We start from the raw sequence: 24,861 nt of genomic DNA on the forward strand, positions 1-24,861 counted from the left end.
CAAATGATGTTTTTAAATGACACAATTCACCAAACATCCTGTCTTGGCCTAGCTAAGATCAAAGACCTTAACAAACCGTCTATTCCAAAGCCAATACCAAATAATGCAACTACAGATATTGAAATAGACGTTTCACAAATTTTACATTTTAACAGAACACATCCTGATTGGAAAAAGTGGTTAATCTGGCCTACTGACACAAACAACTGTCAAGATAGATTCCTGAACAAAACACAGGGGTTAAAAATGACCAGACAAGACCCTAGATACTCCCAGAGACAACATCCAGGGATAGTAACAACATACAGTGTAGAGAAACTCTGCCTCGAATGGCTAGGATCATCCACACTGGCTGAAATAAAGCAACACTTGTCTTTACTAAAAGATGGTGCTGATTTGCGCGATTTCATTCTTGGACCACGCAAACAGCGTCAAAAGCATTTCATAGCGACCAGTATCTATGCTGCGTACAACGAGGCTTAGAAAGTCACACAAATTGAAACAGCAGAAAAAATACGAGAAATTGATCGTATTCATTTGGAAAAATCACTTTCTGTAGTGGACAATGGGTTAATGACTCTGTCCTCCAGAATATATTCGTTGGACAATATTGTATCTTCTGCCTTTGACATAATAGACAGAGACTTGCTAATGTTACAACATGGCCAATCTCAATTACGTTCTATTGTACAATTGGGCTGGACGCTGCAAAATCTTCGTTCAGGCTATGTGCCTTGGCGTTTAATCAACACAACGTCATTATTTTCCATTTTTTACCTTACTGATAAACAAATCAGTTTGGCACAGAAAGGAGCAGACTATACAATCCTGAGCATCGAAAAACTTGGGAGATTACCATTGACAATGTCAGACAGTCCTGTCATTGAATGGATAATACACGGAATTATCACTATTCCGATAACAACTTTCCGATTTAAAAAGTGCCTTGAATACATACCTACTGGCCAGTATGAACGATTGGGTAAAGGATATGTAAAATCAGAATGGAAATTACCATACACACATACTTGCTATAGTGACAGCGACAAAAATGTATTTCTTAGTGGTGAAAACTGTAAACATTCACTAAGCGGTATACTTTTGTGCCAGGGTATTAATTTACACAGAGCCTGTGAAGGTAATTCTAACAACCTTTCATGCCACCAGCTAGTCACACCTGCAACTCAGATAGAGCCCTTCTTTATGCAACTTGCAAACGGGAGTTACATTCTTAGAACAGATCACAGATGTTGTGGCCTTGTTCCAGGGAAAAGTTATCTAGTAAGCGTAACATCCATGGTCAAATGCTGTATGCAAGCATTGTTCCCGAGCGGGCCTGCAGATACAGAGACTCCCATCTGGCCTCGTCTGAATCTCTATTCTATACGAATTGATACTTTAAGCAAAATGAAGTCTGTGCTTTTGCAGACAACAGTGCCCATAACGTCATCAAAAGAGACGTATGATCTTCTAGTTGCAAGGAAAGCTACGGAGGTTCATGACCTTTTAGCAACAAATTGCCCCGTGCATTTCGTAGAAATGCTTAGCCAACTCCTTAACATGTCTAGTGCCACAGGCATCCCAGGCACATTTAAGACGATTTTTACGGGACTGCTAACACCATTTCAAGCAATTCTGGGAATCGTTCCAAATTTTGTCCACCTTGTTTTTGGCGGCATACCCCTATTTTTGGGACTTGTAGCAGGGATTTTATTTTTGACCCTCCTGCTTTGTTATGGCAAGCCAAAGCTCAGACATAGCTCCTATGGGAATGGAAGAGACAATGCTAGCAATGCGCTACCGGGACAGAATAACTAGAGTCCTTGGATTGGCCAGGCTGAGAGATCTAAACATGACCTGGTTCTTTTCATTCAGACCTATATGGCAGAACTGTATCTTACCGGTACTTCGATGTATGCTATGCGGAGATGAGTGCGTGTTGGACATCTGTTTTCACTTCCATCAGCAGTACCAATGGACGTCGATACTTTGCTCAGTCCGATAACGGCTCACGCATTGTGTTGTCCCCAGCGGCTACCAATCCTGATGACGGCATTCGTTGAGACTCCTGTGCTACGACTAGGTGGTAACAGTGGAGCGAGTGACAAAAGCAGCATCACCCAGGTACGACCTTCTGTGAGCATTGCTGATCCCGACTATGATGACAGCAATCATTCTCACACCTGCCAAGTTACAGCACTATCGAATTTGGTCGAACTGTCACCTGATTTTGTAGACCAATTCTTTGAGAGCCTGTCTGATATGATGTTCTCACCCGAACAGAAACAATAACTTTGGAGAAGCTTTCCGACACACAGCGTTCCCATGAACTCTGAATTCGGCCTTCAGTTTTGAACAACAAAAACTGCTAAAAGCGAATTCTATTTCCCCGTTCAAGCAATAATTCTTTTGAATCGAACATTTTTTAATATTCACCCTTTTTGGCACGAACAATTCTTTGCTTAAGGTAAAAACTATTCTTAGAGAACAGAAGCTTCAACTTCTATTTCTACATACATCTAGAGACATAATAACTTACACCAGCCTCTAGCACATGTTATTGCAATGCATTTATATTTGATGATTTATCTCAACCTTCTTCTGTTTCAGAGATATTTCATGTGTAATTCTTTTTGCATAATCGTTCATTGATTTCATATGCTATAATTTTTGAATGATTTATATGCTTCAAAAACGTACAGTACCTAAATTTTCACGTATTACAAATACGCCTATTTCAAATGCATTTATGTATTTTGGGGTGGGCAATGTTACACATGCATCTTATTACTCTAGTTTTAGTAATTTGAAGGACATGAATTCGTGGAGTGGGTGTTGCGTGCTTATCTAGGATCCTGATCGATACTGTGACCTTATGTCCCTATTCGGCTATAAATCCATTTATTCCCTATATTGGCATAACCGTTAAAGTGCAATATTCAGAAACTCATCTCTGGCCTCACACGAACAGAGCCACATTCCAGAATAGCTTTCTCTGCCACTTCCTTTGCAACCAATTAGTGCAATGACAGAGCAGAAGTCACTATCTGAGATTCCTAGATTAACACTCCGAGTTCTTCATCAAGATAAAAACTCAGCAAACCTGGAAATCCCCGCTTTGCGCTGTTTTGATTAGTAATAGAACTCTAATGAGCAACTGATAGCGATCACTTCCTAGTGACATCTTTAATTGACGTCTTATGTCCAGCAAACTTACGTCAAACATGGCACCTTTCAGGTATAAATATTACCAACGTTGCCTTAAGCAATTGCCGTTGTTAGCTGTGGTTCGCTGAAGCTAGCACCCTGTTGCCCGCCGCCTGAAGCTGCTGGTATGCTGAAGATATCATAGCTGCTATCGCTACTGCTATCGCTGCTAACTAGCGAACGATGGTGTGGTGAACTTAGGAGCTGAACAGCCGTCCCTCTGCAAGAGCCCAGCAGATGCAAGCTGCCCGCGGACGCTGTCCCCCCTCCTTCTCCTCCTCGACGCGCTGAAGAAGAGACGCTGCCTTTCTCCTGCTGAGAAATCCAGCTCTGGCGTTTCTAGTCTACCCTTGCGGGTGACTGGGATATCGAGCCCTGAGGGAGATACCAGACCTCCATCATTCTATTCCAGAGGTATGGTGTTGACTAAACCCTTGAGAGAGAATTCTTGAAAGCAAACCTTGGCAAAACCAACTTAACTTAAAGCTACTTACTTACTCCCCTCCCAAGTATTAGGCTTAGGTCAGGTACACTGGGGTAGGCGTAGTTAGAAGCACCAGTTGAGTATTTTAGCCGAATGTATATATGAATGTATATATGTTTTATTACTTTTAAACCATTGTATGGCTAAGAAACCATATCAATGCTTTTACAGTATTATTTCGCAATACTTATCTTACTGTACGTACTTTTTATAATAACAAGTCTTGCAATTGTGGCAATTAATTTCTCGTGTATGAGAAGAAAGACTGTTCAATAAATGTTAACCCTTTATTGACAAACGCCCGTCTCTCTATTCTCTACATATTGTGAAAGTAATCTGCACCAACCTGACTGAGTAAAATAACTGTCTATTGTTTCACACGACCCTAGAGATCGACTCTTGATCTGAGGAGCAAAGTTGTCATGTTGCACGGTTGTTGGAAAACTGAATCCCTTCTTGTCTGTGCCAGGGAAGCTGATCACTTCCTATTCAGTCAAGAAAGTTTCCAGTGACCTCTGAGCTAGTTGGTAACAAACCCAATTAAGTTTAGCATAGTCAGTAGTGGCCTGGAAGATCCGCACTTCTACGTCGATACTACTGTTTATGTTATTCCAATGCGCAGGGCCTATTGGGAAAATAGGAACTACACTACAACCCATGGGGTCTTCTTTGTTCTGAGTTAGGGAACAGGTCCAGTCTTTTAGAGCTCCTCTAAAGTTGCTGACAGTAGGTTATGTTATGTTATGTTATGTTATGTTATGTTATGTTATGTTATGTTATGTTATGTTATGTTATTGGGAGTTTTATTGAGCGCTCAGCTACTCAAGCCGAGTGTCCCGGCACTAACAGACCTAACACAGCATAACCTCAGTGGCGAAGGGGAAGTTAGAGACAGAACAGCCACGTTTTTAGCTCTTTCCTGAAAGATACTAAATTATCGATCTTTGTCAGAGCGAGTTGCAGAGCATTCCAGGCCTGCGGCGCCAGATATTTAAAGGACCGACCCCCAGTCCGCGCACGCCTAATTGCCGGGACCGTGGCCAGAGACAAGGCAGCCGATCTTAAGGCTCTGGATGGATGGTGAAAGACAATTCTCTTCCGCAGATAGATAGCTCCAATGCCGTAAAGGGCTTTAAACGCAGTGGTAAGGGCCTTAAACCTGATGCATTTACGGATTGGTAGCCAGTGTAGGGACTTCAAAAGAGTGGTGGAATGAGATCTGCGGCCAAGGCCGAAAATTGCGCGTGCCGCCGAGTTCTGCACTACCTGTAGACGAGACAAAATATATTCCGGTAGGCCGAGGTAGAGTACATTAGCGTAATCCAACCTCGATCCAACCAGGGCTTGCATCGTTGTTTTCCTATGGGAAATGGAAAGGAGAGGGAGAAATTTCCTTAATATTGTTAGTATCCCGAAACACTGCCCAACCAAACCAAGAATCTGTGTTTTTAATGAGAGACAGTTGTCCATCTTGATTCCAAGATTCTTAGCTACCGAGGAGTCAGTGGAAGGAGGATACATCCTTTTCTGATCTTCCACAAGTCCAGACAGCTTTCTGAGCAAGATTGGGCGAAGAGCCATCTTTGAAGGGTTCACCAGCCTGTGGCAGGGACAACCTAAGACACTCTGTGACCAATGAGTTAAATATACCCAGGCTTTACCCTATCAACCTTTTTAATAGTTCATGTTTGCCTTACAGGAAATATGCCCAAAATGCCTTATGCCAGGGCAATCTCAGGAGGGATGAGGGCTTCAGAAACACTGAACTTGGGCTCTGAGAGCTGGAAAGTGTGTTTAAGAGCTTACCATGGAAATACCCAGGGCAGTGACATTCAACATCTAACACTATATTCCAGTTCGAAACAGGCCCTGAACCCACACAAACACAGAAAACCAGAAGGCTAGTACAATTAAGCAGGGTCCCTCAGTGACCAAACAGGAGATAACACAATAATTGCATCAGGTCCTCTTACATCCCTTTCAAGAGCCCACAAATCTATTTATAGCCTTGAAAATAGTAGAAAAGTAGTTAAATGTGGTAGAAATATAGACTCGTACTTTTGAGAGGGATTTTACTCTGTGAAGCCATGTGTGAAGGGAGTTTTTATAAAAGAACAAACAGATTTGGGTGCAACTTTCCTACAATCACTTGTGAGCATCTACACTTTGATGTACAAGAACTGGTGAAGTATGGGAGATATGGAATTTGATGAGGTGGTTTTTTGACCAATCAACTGAAGAAGATTCTGTGAGGAGATACTACTCTCAAGATCACCAAGTCATGCATATTTCCTAAAATGTGAATGGCAGCTTTAATGTGTTATTGGTAGGCACAGGGATGAAGAAGGAATATCAAGTATTTTTCACTTGGAATAACCTAAGACCAGAGGGCAGGTATGGGGAGTGCTAAAACAGGTTATGGCCCCAGTAAAATCAGAAATAAAAAGATTGGGGATTCCAGGGGGTTATTAAGTGTGATGTAGGTAATGTGTAAATTGGCAAGACTCTGACTTATTTAATGTAACATTTGTATACTCTGGGGACACCAAATGTGAGACTGTTTCCCAGAATGAATATGCATTTAGGAAATTATTTAGGGAATACCGTTAAACTTGGGAGTTTTCACTATTTTCCATGTACCATCTCTAAAAAAAACAAATTCCAAACCCTGAGAGAAAATCTCAGTTATGATTACAACACCTTACCCTCCTAATTCCTAAAATCAGGAAACAATTTCACTGTTGTAAATGCATCTATTCATGTGCTTGCCTTGTACTTAAACTCCCAAATAACTTTGCGAAGGGACCCTACATTTACTGCTAGCTGAAGTTATTTTCTGTATCTTATAAAATATTCATATGCTGAGTCACACCTTCTTCTATTGTTACAGGGAGTCCAGTGTCATCCTGTACCTCAATGTTCTGTCGGAAGAAGGAGACATGCCAGCTCATCAATGGCAGCCCAGTGTGTGTCCCACAATCAGAATCTGTATGCTGGGGGTGGGGAGACACACATTTCCACTCATTCGACGGCCGCAACTATGACTTCCAGGGCACCTGCACCTACACCATCGCCAAGACCTGTTGTGCGGACAACTCTCTGCCAGTATTCAATATCGAGGCTAAAAACGAGAATAGAGGAAATACAAGAGTGTCCTATATCAGCTTTGTAACAATCAAAGTCTACAACTACATAATCTCTGTAATAAGATTTGAATATGGTCTAGTCAGGGTAAGGATCTAAAAAATATTTTTTTTATTTGTTTTAAAACAGGGTGGTGATGTTGAATAGCATATTATGGTTTAGTGATAAGGCCCTTGGCATAAGGTGTTGGGTGTAGCAATATATTCTGTTGTTCCCATGGTTTAATATAATCTTATCGAAAATCAAGAAAGACTAGCTAGGTTTATACAGGTAAGACTCAATGGAGTACGTATGTCAAGGAAAACCAGTAGGTTTTATTAGAAAGCCCTCACCCACCAACCTAGTTGGTGGCATGCTTCATCATCGGGCGCACCACAGTGGCACCTAACGTGCCCCGGGTGTGCTTCGACGCCAGATTACTGCGGAGCTGGTATAATTACTGAGTGTGCAATGTGGTGAGTATGAAGGTGAAGATTAAAAAGCCATACAAAAATCCCAGCACCCGAGGGTAAAAACTATTTTAATGAAACTGGGTATCTGTTGGCACGTTAAAAAGGCAAACGGACACGGTGGAGTATGGATTATGACCTCCAGTGTCCTGTGTGGTCTACATGTTTCAGCCTGGCCTTTCTTAATTTAAAACAGGCTTTCCTCAGGACCAAGTGAGTATGTGTGGGGTTATAAATATAATTTACAGTGAAGCGCCGCAGAAGGATTACAGGTCCAAGGAGGAACCAGATCGACAGTTTCGGTCTTTTTCTCTGCCAGGCGACCCAAGGAGGCTTTGAACAGCTAAATACTGTCAAAGCGAGAGGGAATCCCCTTCTCACCCATATAGCACCTTAGTGCGTGCTACACATAAAATCTAAAAACACTCACTGTAAATTCTATTTATAACCCCACACATACTCACTTGGTCCTGAGGAAAGCCTGTTTTAAATTAAGAAAGGCCAGGCTGAAACATGTAGACCACACAGGACACTGGAGGTCATAATCCATACTCCACCGTGTCCGTTTGCCTTTTTAACGTGCCAACAGATACCCAGTTTCATTAAAATAGTTTTTACCCTCGGGTGCTGGGATTTTTGTATGGCTTTTTAATCTTCACCTTCATACTCACCACATTGCACACTCAGTAATTATACCAGCTCCGCAGTAATCTGGCGTCGAAGCACACCCGGGGCACGTTAGGTGCCACTGTGGTGGGCCCGATGATGAAGCATGCCACCAACTAGGTTGGTGGGTGAGGGCTTTCTAATAAAACCTACTGGTTTTCCTTGACATACGTACTCCATTGAGTCTTACCTGTATAAACCTAGCTAGTCTTTCTTGATTTTCGATATATAAAAGCGGGGATTCAGACTAGCTTACCTAGTCCTCCCTCTCTCCTTTGATTTAGTGTTAGTTAATATAATCTTAAACATTCTTAAATCAGTTATGTTTAGGACAGTTTTAAAACTATGTCCACTTTTGTATGTTTAGGACATTTTTAAAACGTTGTCCACTTTCTAGTCCTGGGCGGTAAATTCCGTTCGGCTTGTGGAATTTGGGTAATTTTGCGTTCCGCGGAGAACAAGGAATTGCCAAAAATTCAGCGATACACGTCTTTGTGAAATTATTTGCTTGTTCGCTCTTTCAAAATGCATGATCATCAGATATTTCTCCCTGAGCTAGCAAACAGCATTCGCGAACAGGAAAAAAGCATTGCGAATGGTGGGAACAAGCAATTCCGCGTGTTCGCAGAACTTTTGCATGCTCATAGAGAGCTTTGCGTAGCACAACTATGCAAATTCCGCCCACCCCTACCACTTTTGTATAACGTCTTATGTCTGCTTTGAGGCAGTAAAGCCTTTTGTCTATGATGGACAGTAGTCTTAAATTGTCATGAAACAGGAAAGTCAATCAGGTGTGTTTTTCCATCTGGTGGTTTCCTATGCTCGGCACCAACACTAATAACAGCCCACCACATGGTGGTGCTGTCTATCTAATGTTGAGTTGAGCCCAACAACTGTCTAACATTATCCAATATACATTAAGAATAATTAATTCCACTCACTCCCCTCTTATAGTTTTCAGTGGCGTAGAATAGACTCATTTGTCACACTTGTAAGAGAGCCATGGTTACTAGTTGTGTTTTTACTGACATTGTCAGTGCTGGCAGGAGCAATGGGTGCTACAAACTGTGATGGCCTCCTAATAAGGGCCCTGGCGCTTACTATTTTACAAATGAACGCTGATGTAAACATTAGTAAATTGGCAGGATAGCCCCAAAATAATGTTAAGGTTGGAAAAATAGTATCTAGGATGTCTTAAACCAGAAAAAAATTTCATAAATGAGTGACATATTTCTTAGTTGAGGAATGTCTTGAAAAAGAACAATGAACTGTAAATTAGGAGACCTTGCTATCTTGATTTCACAAAAAATCTGACTGGCTCCACACAGCTATGCTTCCACCACACAGCTATGCGTCCAATAAAGAAAATTGGCTTGCGACAATGTATTGTAGTGTGAGCAGCAAATGGGCCATTGCCGGTGCCCTTGTATGCATGGATCTCCTAATCACAGTCTTCCTTTCGGACCCAGCCGCCTTGCTGTTGCATCCTCAAAGATAAGCCAATGTAGTCAATGCAACCTTGAGTATTGATTGATTTGTCCGCCCAATTTAGAGCTCTTTAACAAATACTTCTTAATTCCTTTACCGATTGTTACAAAAGTTTGCAATTTACTGAAATACACATGTTCCTCAAAATGCACATATTATGTCCAATGTTAAAAAGTGCTTGCTGGCTCTCACCCTACTTGTTTTCCCAATGAACGGGGAATACCTCTTTGCTTGTTGCATAGTTTTATACTTGAAAAAGCACAAGCAAGATGTATAAGAAAATCAAACGCTACACCTAATTATCCACAATTGATCTTCCCTAATAAGAATGCCACTTCAGTGTGGGAGAATATATTAAGTTTTCTAAAGGCAGTGGTCCCTAGACAGTGCAAGTTAAGTGGAGAAAATAAATATAGACTAAATAGTTTCTATATTATTTGTCCAGCTGGACAGAGTTTAATATATAATATATAGTTTTGTAGTCAAATATTCATACAGATTCAAGTAGGAGACAGCCTTCGTCCTACTACCACACATAGAACTGTTTGACATACAGAAGGAGGGGTTCAGGGAAGGGCAACGTGGGGTTTGCGTACAATACAACTTTTTGCAGACTGATAAAGCAGAAACACACTATTGCGACATGTTCTATAATACAATCATATGCATATAGCGTGTACAGTGTATATTGAGGTCACTGAGTTTTTGACACTCTCTACTCTGTAGAACTTGGGCAGAAGATATAAATACCTCATTTCCTTTGCCGTATTAAGGTGACAGGACAATATTGTCTGCCCCATATACCATTTCTGTTAATGGCGATTTCTAGACTTGGCATCCGTAGGATGTTTTCCTCCAAACCTTTTGTCTGCTTAACTTAACTTGCTGGATCTTTTTGTTGGCCTTAGGGCTCTGAGCACTTTATCACTGCTGACCAGTGCTAAAGTGCATGTGCTGATCCCCTAAACACAGTAATATTAGTGTATACACAACTGGCATATTTATAATTCGTTTGTAAAGTGGAATACCATATACCCAGGACCTTTTACCTAAATGCTACTAGTGGACCTGCAAAACTGATTGGGGCACAGCACACAAGTAGCCATAGGTTAACATTGGGAATTCCTTAATACAATTTTAAGCTGCAATTACTGATCAGAATAGAGCGGCTGTCATGTTTTATATCTTTGGAATTGTACTGATAGTCCATATTCACTGGTTAAATTTGATTTACCATTACTATTTGAGAAATGCCATTTAAAAAAGTGGATATTTCTCTGCACTTATAGCTCTGTGTGCCTTGTATCCTGCCTCCAATACATGTCTGGGGTGGCTAAGAGCTATACTATGTGCATTCCCTCCAGACAGCCACAAACAAAGGAAGGCTAGGTGTGTCTAAGTACCCATCAACATTCATCTGCATTCTCAATGACTCTTCCTGGGCAGGATTGGAGGGAGGTGCTGACCCCTTCGATAGATAGTGTCATGACCCCACACAAAGGGATGATTACCCCCACAGGTTGTCTGGGGCCAACATCTGAGTTGACAGGATACTTGTGCACTTTAAAGGCCCTTCTTTGAAGTCACCCCCACTTCAAAGACATATTTGGGTATAAGTTATGGGTCTCTAACTCCACCAAATCAGACAATTCTGCATATACAACTGAAACTTTGTCAGAAGAACTGCTGTGCTCCTTAAAGGACTCCTTGCAGGACTGCTGGCCAGGAAAACCCGCTTTTCTGTTGTGCTACCCTGCTGCCTACTGCTCTCTGGCTCTGCTGAGGAGAGCTAGACTTGCACTGAAGTGATCACCAAGGGCTTGTTGGCTTGCCTCCTTTTGTTGAGATTCAGGGGAGTCAAAGTCTCTACCCCTGTGTCTGGTAAACTCGAAGTGGACCCAGATATTTGCGCCAATTAAGTTGCTGCATCTCTAGTCTGATGGAAGCAAAACCAAATATCAACTCTGCTGGGGAAGTAGAATCAGCGCATCACATTTGGCACCCGAGCAGCACCACCAGAACTGCTGCATTGACAAACGCATTGCCGCCACCACAGAAGGATGATCAATGCATCCCTTTAAAAAGTGTGTAGAAACCTGGTGCATCGGCATTAACGCAGAACTGAAACCACTGCATCGCCAATACCACTGAAAGGCGATTGAAGCATTCCTTTGACAAGAGTGGAGAGACTCTATGCATCGGCTTTGGAATCAACACATCGCTGCTCTGATGTTCATCTTCAGAAGCCAATGCATGATCCTCAATACGGGTGTGAAATCAGCGCATTTCCATGGTTGTAGGACTGACTGATGCATCTATCCCGCAGGCCTACATGGCTCCCATACCAGGCCCAGACTCCATAAGAGTAGGCTTAAATTATTCACTTGCCCCGGTCCAGCATGACTTCAAGTGACCAATAAAAGTGCTGTTTGCTCTTTAGGGCTATTTTACACTTATTCTTTAAAAAATCATATCTCAACATTGACGTATTGAATTTTGTGTCATTTTGGTGTTCATTTGTTTATAACATTGGTATTTATTTTTCTAAACATATGTGTAATCTTTTTGTTGTGCTTTCATTGTATTAGTGTGTGTGTGTGTGTTACACTAAGTCTTTACACATTGCTTCTCTAGATTAACCCAGGGCGTAGTTTGCAAAGTAGCGCTACGTGTAGCTACGTGAAGTGCACTTTGCACTACGTGAGCTACGCAAACTGCCTAGTGCACTCTGCAAAATGCTGTTTGCACTGATTGCACAGTGCCGGATTCTTGTCTGCACTGTGCAATCAGTGCAAACTGCATCTTGCACAGTGCAAGTGGTCGTTTTCTGCTGTTTGAGTAGATTTCTACTCGAGCTGCAGCTTTCTCAACGCGGACTGGCAGTTTCTCATCTCGAGCGGTCGCGAACATATGCGACCACTCGCAATGAGAAACCTGACCTCCCCTCATTGAGAATCTCGCCGGGAAGTTTATTTTCCACGCTCGTGATCGGCAACTTGATGTTGCTGATCGCGAACAAGGAAAACGTCTTGCCGGGATGTCATTTTGCTTGCTCGCGGTCGCCAACTTGACGTTGAGGACTGCAAGCAAGCAAAAAATGACCACTGCACTATGCTCCTCTACGCGTGTTTGTACTGTGCTACTTGCAATTCGCGTAGGTAGTGCAAAGTAGCGAAAACTTTGCAAACTACGCTAGCGTAGCGTAGTGCTTTGCCCAGGGTTAATCTAGAAAAGACTGACAGTTCTGTACCAAGCTACAGGAGGGTAAGTAGATGCTATCTTTTAGTGTGTATATAGCTTACCCTGACTAGAGTGCTAGTTCCTGCTTAGACATGGTGCATGCCTTTGTTAACCAGAAACCCATGTTTTAACATTGATGATCCGAGCTGAGGATAGGACTTCAGCTAGTGCACTACCATATGGCACAAATTGTTCACTACAACTCTATACTAAGACCGATTTGAACCTTTTAAACTCTCCCAGATTGGCATTTTGATTTTCTGCAAAATTATGTCTCACTCTGGCGAAGCTGTTATCCTAGGGATACTTTAGAGTTAGATCTTTGGTATCTAACTCTTAAACTGATCACAAGTCAATAGATAAACAAAATCCCTTGTAGCCACGTGTTACCTTAATTACTCCAGAGAAGCAGCACCTGCAGGAATTGAGGTTGAGCTGGCCAGGTTAGAGGTCTACACTTTGGCTCTGCTGAGAGATTTTTGCAAGGATTTTCAAGTTCCTACAAGAGGCTTCACCCAGAAGGTGGAGCTGCAGAACGTCTTGAGGGCCTGGGCAGAGACCCCAGACACAGGGGACAATAATCCGGAGGAGGAGCAGGACTTTCCTGAGGAGAAGGTGACTGACCCGATTCTGGAGTCTGTTGTGGCTGTGAAACTATCTGTGGAGGGGGCCAATGATTATGCTGAATGCTGGGGTGATTCTCAGGGCAGGAAGCAGTGTCTTCTCGAAGAACCTATCCACAGAGGAGCTGGCAGACAGAAAAGTAAGCTACAGCCTGAGCTTACCACATTGAAGTTAGAGACGGAATAAAAGCTTGCCAAACTGAAATTTAAGAAGGAACAAGCTCTAGAGAAGAGGTTGGTTCTGGAAGAGAGGAAACTAAACCAACAGCTAGGCATCAGTGAGCTGGGTATCAGAGTAATACAAGTGGAGTCCAGCAGTAATGGTGGCAGCATACCTGCAGTGTCTACTACTGTGGTCAGAGTTTGAATACCCAAAGATTTGATGATCAGTTATGTGGAGGGGGAATGACATAGAAAAATGGTTTGCAGCTTATGAACTGGCTGTAAGAGTGCACAAGGTCCCGGAGGTTTCCTGGGGTTGTTCTGTATGGGAATACATGCCCACAGTGAGGATGGATATACTTCTCGCACTAGAGTTGGGGGACCAGACATGTTACACTGCTATGAAGGTCATACTCGTCAACAAGTTTAGACTGATGCCTGTAAAATACCAACAGAGGTTTAGGGTCAGTTACCAGATCACATCACAGAGCTGGGTGGACTGTAAAGTATATGATAGCAAGGTACTGGAGGGTTGGGTTAGGGTCAGCAAAGTAGATGTTTATTCAGGGCTGTGCAACATGATTTTGAAGGAGCAAATGCTGAAGCCTTGTTTTACAGAGCCGCACCAACACCTGGTAGATAGTAATCTTTCAGACCCTAGAAAGCCTGCTGAGGAGGAGGGCATCTGGGTCAGCACCAGAGTGTTCAAGAAGGTACCTCGAAAGGAACTCCCTGAAGGAAGGTCAGGGTTCCCACCAGAAGAAGGAGGGGGGAGATTAAAAGACAGAGTTCTCTAAAAGCCCCCACAACAACTCACAGGGGAAAGGGTCTGGTTCTCATGCCCAATCCGGCCACAAGAAGAAAACGTACCCTGACAAAAGTCAAGAGCCCAGAACTCCCAAGCGCTATGAGTTCGTGAGTATGGAAATTACAAGTAGAATCACAAGTGTCCAAAAAGAGCACACCCTCCCACTGGAGGAAAGATTTCAGGGGTGGCTAGTTAAGTTCTGGGGACGTGTTTGTCCCAGTTAATTGGGGGGGGGGAGTTTATTTGGGTTACCCCAGTGTCCATGGGTGACAGTGAGATGATTTCTAAAATCCATGTGCCCTCTAATTCTAAAGGGTAAAGGCAAAGGGTCACCATCAATAAGCAAGGTGTTGAGGTTCTAAGGCATACAGGTGCCTGCATGAATATGGTAAGGAGTCATCTGGTATCAGCAGAGCAGGTCATTCCCCATGCAATTCACCAGGTTGTGGTGGCTGACAACAGAGAGGGTCATTATCCCATGGCCGTGCCATTTGAGCATGGGGGGTTTCAGGTCTTCTGAAGGTTGCTGTGAGCCCTGCCATGCTTGTGAACTGTTTGCTTGGGAATTACCTTGAGCACACTACTTGGAAGGATGTGGAGTTCAAAGCTCATGTGGAAATGTTGGTGTTACCTGAGTGGATGTAGGCTACCACACAGTCCATGCCTGCCAAAGATGGGAGTCAAAAAGGGCTGGAGCCACGAAAAATGGCCCAGCCAACTGCTAAGAAGGGGAAAGGCAGAGGGCATGGTTAACCAGTCCCTAAATGTCTTCCCAGTGAGGTGGAAGGGGCACCTGCTATTGCCACACTAGAGCCCACTGAGGAAGGTATTGCTCCCCTTGCTGACCTACCAGAAATTGATGGGTGGCACATCGAAGGAGGTCCCAACAAGAAGGAGTTCTGTAAGGCACAAATTCCCTGTATTGGTAAAGTTGACTTTAACATTACTATTTTCGACATGCCACTCTTAGAAATACATGTCTGGGGTAGGATGACAGTTATAGTTTGTGCATTCTCCCTAGACAGCCACATACACAAAAAGGCTATGTGTGTCTAAGTATCCATCTACATACATTTGCATTCTGATGGCTCTTCCTGGGCTGGAAGGGAGGGAGTGGCTGTCCGTACACTTCAATAGATATTCTCCTGCCAATTTACAATTACAATTTTTGTTGTTATTGTGAAATTCAAATGAGGTCCACATAAAAGATACAGAAGTATATCCTTTCAAAAAACATTGCTACAGCATAATAAAACTGTACAGAAAGAACACAGTATAACATATAAACATCACAAAAAATACCTATGGCTGCATAAGTAAGATGCAGTATTTCATCTACTTGCTAATAAAGTGCAAAAATACATATGCATGCCCATAATAATACTTGCATTTGTTACCCCGAGTGGGACGGGTATGCCCAGACCAGAGTCCCATGCTCTCCATGCAACTGGAGTCAAGCTATCCTGGCTGATGAGGCCTGAAAGCTCGAAACCGGCCCTAGGATTTTTGTTTCCAGTCCAGGTAGGACCTGGCCTGGCAGTTCGGCCTGGACTGTTCCCATTCGGCATAGGGTGAATACTGATTTGCATTTGTCACCCTGAGTGGGACCTGTATGCCCAGACGTGGCTCCCGTGCTCTTCATGCCACTGGAGCTAAGCTGACCTGGATGATTAGGGCTGAAAGCCTGAAACTGGTCCTAGGATGCTTGTTTCCATTTCAGGGAGGACTTGGTCTGGCAGTTCGGGCTGGACTGTTCCCATTGGGCGCAGGGTCAAGACTGATTTGCATATGGCTGGGTCCAAACTCGAATGGCATGGTGAGCAAAAAACAATGGATTTAGGCCCAGATCTCTGTACTGGGGTGAATCTATGACATTGTTCTGCATTCTGTTCATCAATTGTTCTTTGCATTCGTCACCCCGAGTGGGACGGGTATCCCCAGACCTGGATCCCATGTTCTCCATGCCACTGGAGTCAAGCTATCCTCTCTGATGGGGGCTGAAAGCCCAAAACTGGTCCTAGGATGCTTGCTTCCAGTCCAGGGAGGACTTGGCCTGGCAGTTCAGGCTGCACTGTTCCCATTGGGTGCAGGGTCAATACTGATTTGCATATGGCTGGGTCCAAACTGGAATGACAGGGTGAGCAAAAATATTATGGATTTAGACCCAGATCTCTGTACTGGGGTGAATGTATGACATTGTTCTGCATTCTGTCCATCAATTGTTCTTTTTGCATTTGTCACCCCGAGTGGGACCGGTATGCCCAGACGTGGTTCCCGTGCTCTCCATGCTACTGGAGTCAAGCTCTCTTGGCTGATTTTGGCTGAAAGCCCGATACCGGTCCTAGGATGCTTGTTACCAGTCCAGGGAGGACCTGGCCTGGCAGTTTGGGCTGGACTGTTCCCATTGGGCACAGGGTAAAGACTGATTTGCATATGGCTGGGTCCAAACTGGAATGGCATGGTGAGCAAAAAAAAACGATGGATTTAGGCCCCTATCTCTGTACTGGGGTGAATGTATGACATTGTTCTACATTCTGTTCATGAATTGTTCTTTTTGCATAATAATACAGCATATATAGATCAAGGATAAAATGTCAAACTGCATGAATAAAATGTACTATACAGTACTCTAAAGCAAAGTACTGGAATCCTAAAATATATAATATGCAAAACACTACATACATTACAATCCAAAATAAAGTGCTGCAACCTTTGGCAAAACAATCTAATAGAAGCATATCAAATACAGATGCAACATATGACTGCAAAAATTGGCTATACAGCTCAGTTCACCAATAGTAAAGTACAATAATGCAAATATTCCCAACAAACAACTGACATGGGTCACAGCATATAGAGTGCAATTAAAGTGTATGAGTGCATATTAAAGTTTGAGATTCAATGCAAATCATTTATAAAGTGCAGCGTCTCAGTACACATACACAAGCACCATTAAAACACATTTAAAAAACATTTTAAAAAGTGGAACATTTTTGCACTGGCCATTTCAGTTGGGGGAACAACATTGATGAGCTTCAGCAGCTGAAGTAATATATTGTACCTCAGAAAAATTGCTCTAAAAAAGTGGTGACATGCTGAATGTAGATATGAACATACAACTACCACATGATTTAGATCTTGAATGTGTTTAAGGCAAAGAACACAAACGCTCCCATCCTTCAGAATACCTTCCCTTGTTCCTTTAATCAACCATAAAGGAGGCAAATTTAGCCTTTCAAGCAAGGTAAATCTCCTTACACTATTTGGTAGATTTCACAGGCGGTAGGGTTGGTGGTTTTTACATATACTACCTTCTATTGCAATCCTATCCTTCACATGCTGTGTTTTGAGTAAAATGTCCCTTTTCCTATTTACTATATCAAATGATTTTGGATTGACTCCATACAAAGGGCTGATTACCCTCCATGGGTAGTCTGAGTTAAAAATATACATGTGCACTTCAAAGACACTTCTTTGCTGTCATCCCCACTTCAAAGGCACATTTGAGTATAAACACTGGGTCTCTGAGCTCTCCAAATCATACACTTCTGTATCTACAAGAAGAAATGCTGGGCTGCTTAACGGACTTCTGCTGGACTCCTGACCTGGATGGCAGGTTTTTCTTTTGTGCTGCCCTGCTGCCTGCTACACTAAGACACTGCTGAGTAGAGCTGGACTCTACCCTCCTACTGTGCCTGGTACACCGGAAGTGGACCCAGATATTTGCACCCATGAAATTAGCTCAACTCCGGTCTGCTGGAAGTAGAACACACATAGATCCTGTTGCAGGAGTAAAATTCACACATCGCTTTTGGGGCCTCAGAGGCCATGGAGAAACTCATGGCATTGGTTTTGGATTCAACGCATCATGGCTCTGACTCTTGTCTTTAGAAACCAATGCATTGTCCTGAATGCATGTGTGAAATCACCACATCCCCATGAGTGCAGGAGTGACACTGACTCATCAACACAGCATTATGTGTTTGCAGCAAAGGATTGGGGTACTATGTCCGCCGGGTCTGCGTGGCTCCTGTACCAAGCCCGCACTCCATTGTAATCAGCTTGTACTGTTCACTTTGCCAAAGCCCACCATAACCTCAAGTGACCCCTAAAAGCGTTATTTGTTTCTAAGCACTATTTTACACTTATTCTTTTTTAATTCATTTCTCAACTTCTACTTATTGGCGTTTTTCTAATCCTGTTTGAAATCTTTTTGTGGTGTTGTCATTGTATTACTGAGTTTGTTGCACAACTACTTTACACATTGCCTCTTTAGATATGCTCTGCAGAAAGCTGCTGGAGGAGCACATGTTATCTTCTAGTGTGTATCTAGATTACCCTGACTAGAGTGGAGGTCCCTTCTTGGACAGGGTGCATACTAGGGATGGGAAGAACTCACAGAGTTTTACTCCATGGAATTCAGAAGAGTTACAGAACAACTCTGTGATACTCCTGAGAGTTCTGTCGACCTCTAACTAACTATGATTTCCATCCACGAAAGCACTGCGCTTATTTTACTTCTCCTGTGAGTAAACTAAATTGGTGAAACCCTAACAAACACATTTGCAGAATGATGTTTGTGGATCCAATATGTTGTTCCATCGCCTAGAAAATGATCTCTTGACAGATCGACAAACAAGTGTAAGCACATGCAATGAGCCCTGTGCTGAAGTTTGCCACTCACGGTGGTACACTGCCCATTCCTTTGCACCAGTGGAATACATGTACAAAAAAGGCCAGCTCCCAAAAGCATTATCTTAGCTGGACCATCAGATATTTCCCAGAAAAACGTGGTGCCTCATGTGCATTGTGAAAGTGCGCACATGCACACTTTTAACGCCTTATGATGATATACATTTTTGTGAGCCTCTTGAGTGTTGAGCGTGGAAAGCTTTATGAGTTCCCACTACGTGTGGATGCACATGCCAGACTTCTCTTGCAACAAGTGTGTGTGTTCCTGGGCGGATCGCTCCGTCGTATCGCTCTGTTCCCTGTCTGCCTAGGCCAGTCACTCTAAGACGTGGGGTAACAGCTTAGGGGTTTAGAAGAGCTGTAGGGTTGTGGACATTAACAATCCAGTGATAACTCTATACCCTGTACCCTGTGAATAAGAAATTTGAAGCACTTGCAGGAAGCAGCTAACTTCTGCAAATGTTGAAAATAAGGTTATTTTATACTTACTGAGAATGTATCCAGAACATGGTGATCGGACGTATGATTACATCTAAAGTAAGACTATGAACTGTCAGAACCCCCATAAATATCTGATGAATCTGTGCAGATTGTCAACAAAGCTTAAACACTACATAGGCAGCGTAATAAAATGCATCTGGGAAAGAGCACAGCTGATCATACACAAAAGGTATTTGAAGACTGAAATGACACTTCACATATTTATTAGGTCCATAGCAGTGCCTTTGCATTAACATCACACCAACATGGCACAAACTGATGTTTACAAAGGCAACACTTGCAGGGATGAACTGTCAAAAAAGAAAACCATTAATCAGTGCGGAAAGATGAGGTGTGATGCAAATTAACTTTCTGCCATGGGCTGTCGGAGCAAAGATTGAAGCACTTAAACTGCCTCGGGGCAAATATATGTAATATCTTTCTTAACCCTTTGTCTAGCCAAATAGATATGACTCGCTTGGAGACTGTGCAAGAACAACATTTTTGGTGAAACTACATACAACTTTACTGTGCACACTGCACACTGATATTGTTTGTCTCTTTAAAGCCATTTCCTAGGAAATTCAAAAGTGGTATCAATGGGACAAATTTGTGTAAAACAAAGGGCACCACACTATTATGTATGCACAAGGAATGTTGTGGCAGCGGAGCCAAAGCATTTCTTCCTGCTAAGACATTCATATACAAGCTGGCCGTCATCATTGGCATACTACTCACATGAATGCAATGGACTCTAAGGGCCATATGTATCATAGTTCCGTTTTGCGAATTCCAAATAGCGAATTTTAAGGAATCGCTATTTGGAATTCGCAAAACGGTATGTATGTACAAAATCGCTTTTTTATAGCGATTCCTTACCATTCCTAATTTGCGATTAGTAAATTGCTAATCGCAAATTACCCATTCATTTCTATGGGCCAGGAGGCCCATAGGAATGAAGGTGCAATTTGCGATTAGCAATTAGCTAATCGCAAAATAGGAATTTTTTCAAAGGTGCAGGGGTGTCTCAAGAACACCCTGCTGCACCCCTGAAAAATATTTAACAACAAGGGGTGGTGATGGACAGAGTTTCTGAATTAAGCAGAATACTCTCACCCAGTCAAGAGATCAGGGCTAGACCCAACACCGTTTTTTAGCTCACTGCACCATCCCAGCTCAGAACCTGGCTATATGCAAATTAGTCTGTTCCTGTCCCAGTGCATGATGGGAACAGGGCAAACCAAACTACCAAGCCAATTCTTACACTGGGAAGGAAACAAGCTTCCGGGGACCGGTTTCTGGCATTTCAGCCGTCGTCGGCCCGGCTTGCTTGAATCCTGATGGTGCAATGAGCAAGGGACTCACATCTGAGTATACCCTTCCACGCTTAGGGTGGACATAATATTTAACAACAAGGGGTGGTGATAGACAGAGTTTCTGAATTAAGCAGAATACTCTCACCCAGTCAAGAGATCAGGGCTAGATCCAACACCGTTTTTCAGCTCACTGCACCATCCCAGCTCAGAACCTGGCTATATGCAATTTGTCTGTTCCTGTCCCAGTGCATGATGGGAACAGGGCAAACCAAACTACCAAGTCAATTCTTACACTGGGAAGGAAACAAGCTTCCGGGGACCGTTTTCTGGCATTTCAGCCGTCGTCGGCCCGGCTTGCTTGAATCCTGATGGTGCAATGAGCAAGGGACTCACATCTGAGTATACCCTTCCACGCTTAGGGTGGACAAAATATTTAACAACAAGGGGTGGTGATGGACAGAGTTTCTGAATTTAGCAGAATACTCTCACCCAGTCAAGAGATCAGGGCTAGATCCAACACCGTATTTTAGCTCACTGCACCATCCCAGCTCAGAACCTGGCTATATGCAAATTAGTCTGTTCCTGTCCCAGTGCATGATAGGAACAGGGCAAACCAAACTACCAAGCCAATTCTTACACTGGGAAGGAAACAAGCTTCCGGGGACCGGTTTCTGGCATTTGAGCCGTCGTCGGCCCAGCTTGCTTGAATCCTGATGGTGCAATGAGCAAGGGACTCACATCTGAGTATACCCTTCCACGCTTGGGTTGGACAAAAAATTTAACAACAAGGGGTGGTGATGGACAGAGTTTCTGAATTAAGCAGAATACTCTCACCCAGTCAAGAGATCAGGGCTAGATCCAACACCGTTTTTTAGCACACTGCACCATCCCAGCTCAGAACCTGGCTATATGCAAATTAGTCTGTTCCTGTCCCAGTGCATGATGGGAACAGGGCAAACCAAACTACCAAGCCAATTCTTACACTGGGAAGGAAACAAGCTTCCGGGGACCAGTTTCTGGCATTTCAGCCGTCGTCGGCCCGGCTTGCTTGAATCCTGATGGTGCAATGAGCAAGGGACTCACATCTGAGTATACCCTTCCACGCTTAGGGTGGACAAAATATTTAACAACAAGGGGTGGTAATGGACAGAGTTTCTGAATTAAGCAGAATACTCTCACCCAGTCAAGAGATCAGGGCTAGATCCAACACCGTTTTTTAGCTCACTGCACCATCCCAGCTCAGAACCTGGCTATATGCAAATTAGTCTGTTCCTGTCCCAGTGCATGATGGGAACAGGGCAAACCAAACTACCAAGCCAATTCTTACACTGGGAAGGAAACAAGCTTCCGGGGACCGGTTTCTGGCATTTCAGCCGTCGTCAGCCCGGCTTGCTTGAATCCTGATGGTGCAATGAGCAAGGGACTCACATCTGAGTATACCCTTTCACGCTTAGGGTGGACAAAATATTTAACAACAAGGGGTGGTGATGGACAGAGTTTCTGAATTAAGCAGAATACTCTCACCCAGTCAAGAGATCAGGGCTAGATCCAACACCGTTTTTTAGCTCACTGCACCATCCCAGCTCAGAACCTGGCTATATGCAAATTAGTCTGTTCCTGTCCCAGTGCATGATGGGAACAGGGCAAACCAAACTGCCAAGTCAATTCTTACACTGGGAAGGAAACAAGCTTCCGGGGACCAATTTCTGGCATTTCAGCCGTCGTCGGCCCGGCTTGCTTGAATCCTGATGGTGCAATGAGCAAGGGACTCACATCTGAGTATACCCTTCCACGCTTAGGGTGGACAAAATATTTAACAACAAGGGGTGGTAATGGACAGAGTTTCTGAATTAAGCAGAATACTCTCACCCAGTCAAGAGATCAGGGCTAGATCCAACACCGTTTTTTAGCTCACTGCACCATCCCAGCTCAGAACCTGGCTATATGCAAATTAGTCTGTTCCTGTCCCAGTGCATGATGGGAACAGGGCAAACCAAACTACCAAGCCAATTCTTACACTGGGAAGGAAACAAGCTTCGGGGACCGGTTTCTGGCATTTCAGCTGTCGTCGGCCCGGCTTGCTTGAATCCTGATGGTGCAATGAGCAAGGGACTCACATCTGAGTATACCCTTCCACGCTTAGGGCGGACAAAATATTTAACAACAAGGGGTGGTGATGGACAGAGTTTCTGAATTTAGCAGAATACTCTCACCCAGTCAAGAGATCAGGGCTAGATCCAACACCGTATTTTAGCTCACTGCACCATCCCAGCTCAGAACCTGGCTATATGCAAATTAGTCTGTTCCTGTCCCAGTGCATGATGGGAACAGGGCAAACCAAACTACCAAGCCAATTCTTATACTGGGAAGGAAACAAGCTTCCGGGGACCGGTTTCTGGCATTTGAGCCGTCGTCGGCCCGGCTTGCTTGAATCCTGATGGTGCAATGAGCAAGGGACTCACATCTGAGTATACCCTTCCACGCTTGGGTTGGACAAAAAATTTAACAACAAGGGGTGGTGATGGACAGAGTTTCTGAATTAAGCAGAATACTCTCACCCAGTCAAGAGATCAGGGCTAGATCCAACACCGTTTTTTTGCACACTGCACCATCCCAGCTCAGAACCTGGCTATATGCAAATTAGTCTGTTCCTGTCCCAGTGCATGATGGGAACAGGGCAAACCAAACTACCGAGCCAATTCTTACACTGGGAAGGAAACAAGCTTCCGGGGACCGGTTTCTGGCATTTCAGCCGTCGTCGGCCCAGCTTGCTTGAATCCTGATGGTGCAATGAGCAAGGGACTCACATCTGAGTATACCCTTCCACGCTTAGGGTGGACAAAATATTTAACAACAAGGGGTGGTAATGGACAGAGTTTCTGAATTAAGCAGAATACTCTCACCCAGTCAAGAGATCAGGGCTAGATCCAACACCGTTTTTTAGCTCACTGCACCATCCCAGCTCAGAACCTGGCTATATGCAAATTAGTCTGTTCCTGTCCCAGTGCATGATGGGAACAGGGCAAACCAAACTACCAAGCCAATTCTTACACTGGGAAGGAAACAAGCTTCCGGGGACCGGTTTCTGGCATTTCAGCCGTCGTCAGCCCGGCTTGCTTGAATCCTGATGGTGCAATGAGCAAGGGACTCACATCTGAGTATACCCTTCCACGCTTAGGGTGGACAAAATATTTAACAACAAGGGGTGGTGATGGACAGAGTTTCTGAATTAAGCAGAATACTCTCACCCAGTCAAGAGATCAGGGCTAGATCCTTTTTAACTCACTGCACTATCCCAGCTCAGAACCTGGCTATATGCAAATTAGTCTGTTCCTGTCCCAGTGCATGATGGGAACAGGGCAAACCAAACTACCAAGTCAATTCTTACACTGGGAAGGAAACAAGCTTCCGGGGACCAATTTCTGGCATTTCAGCCGTAGTCGGCCCGGCTTGCTTGAATCCTGATGGTGCAATGAGCAAGGGACTCACATCTGAGTATACCCTTCCAAGCTTAGGGTAGACAAAATATTTAACAACAAGGGGTGGTGATGGACAGAGTTTCTGAATTAAGCAGAATACTCTCACCCAGTCAAGAGATCAGGGCTAGATCCAACACCGTTTTTTAGCTCACTGCACCATCCCAGCTCAGAACCTGGCTATATGCAAATTAGTCTGTTCCTGTCCCAGTGCATGATGGGAACAGGGCAAACCAAACTACCAAGCCAATTCTTACACTGGGAAGGAAACAAGCTTCGGGGACCGGTTTCTGGCATTTCAGCTGTCGTCGGCCCGGCTTGCTTGAATCCTGATGGTGCAATGAGCAAGGGACTCACATCTGAGTATACCCTTCCACGCTTAGGGCGGACAAAATATTTAACAACAAGGGGTGGTGATGGACAGAGTTTCTGAATTAAGCAGAATACTCTCACCCAGTCAAGCGATCAGGGCTAGATCCAACACAGTTTTTTAGCTCACTGCACCATCCCAGCTCAGAACCTGGCTATATGCAAATTAGTCTGTTCCTGTCCCAGTGCATGATGGGAACAGGGCAAACCAAACTACCAAGCCAATTCTTACACTGGGAAGGAAACAAGCTTCCAGG

At 43.7% G+C, this 24,861-nt stretch overlaps 1 protein-coding gene across 1 annotated transcript in view; it reads left to right on the top strand.

Annotated features, from left to right (window-relative positions):
• The window catches only part of LOC147701266 (IgGFc-binding protein-like), a 933,218-nt gene that overhangs the window by 101,848 nt on the left and 806,509 nt on the right, over positions 1-24,861 (top strand). The window contains exon 3 of the mRNA XM_086929331.1: positions 6,582-6,922. Within this exon, the coding sequence (XP_086785457.1) occupies positions 6,582-6,922 (341 nt within the window). The remainder of the gene's footprint in view (positions 1-6,581; positions 6,923-24,861) is intronic.

The sequence above is a fragment of the Lissotriton vulgaris genome, chromosome 7 (genome assembly GCF_964263255.1).
Source record: "Lissotriton vulgaris chromosome 7, aLisVul1.2, whole genome shotgun sequence".
NCBI lineage: Eukaryota > Metazoa > Chordata > Amphibia > Caudata > Salamandridae > Lissotriton > Lissotriton vulgaris.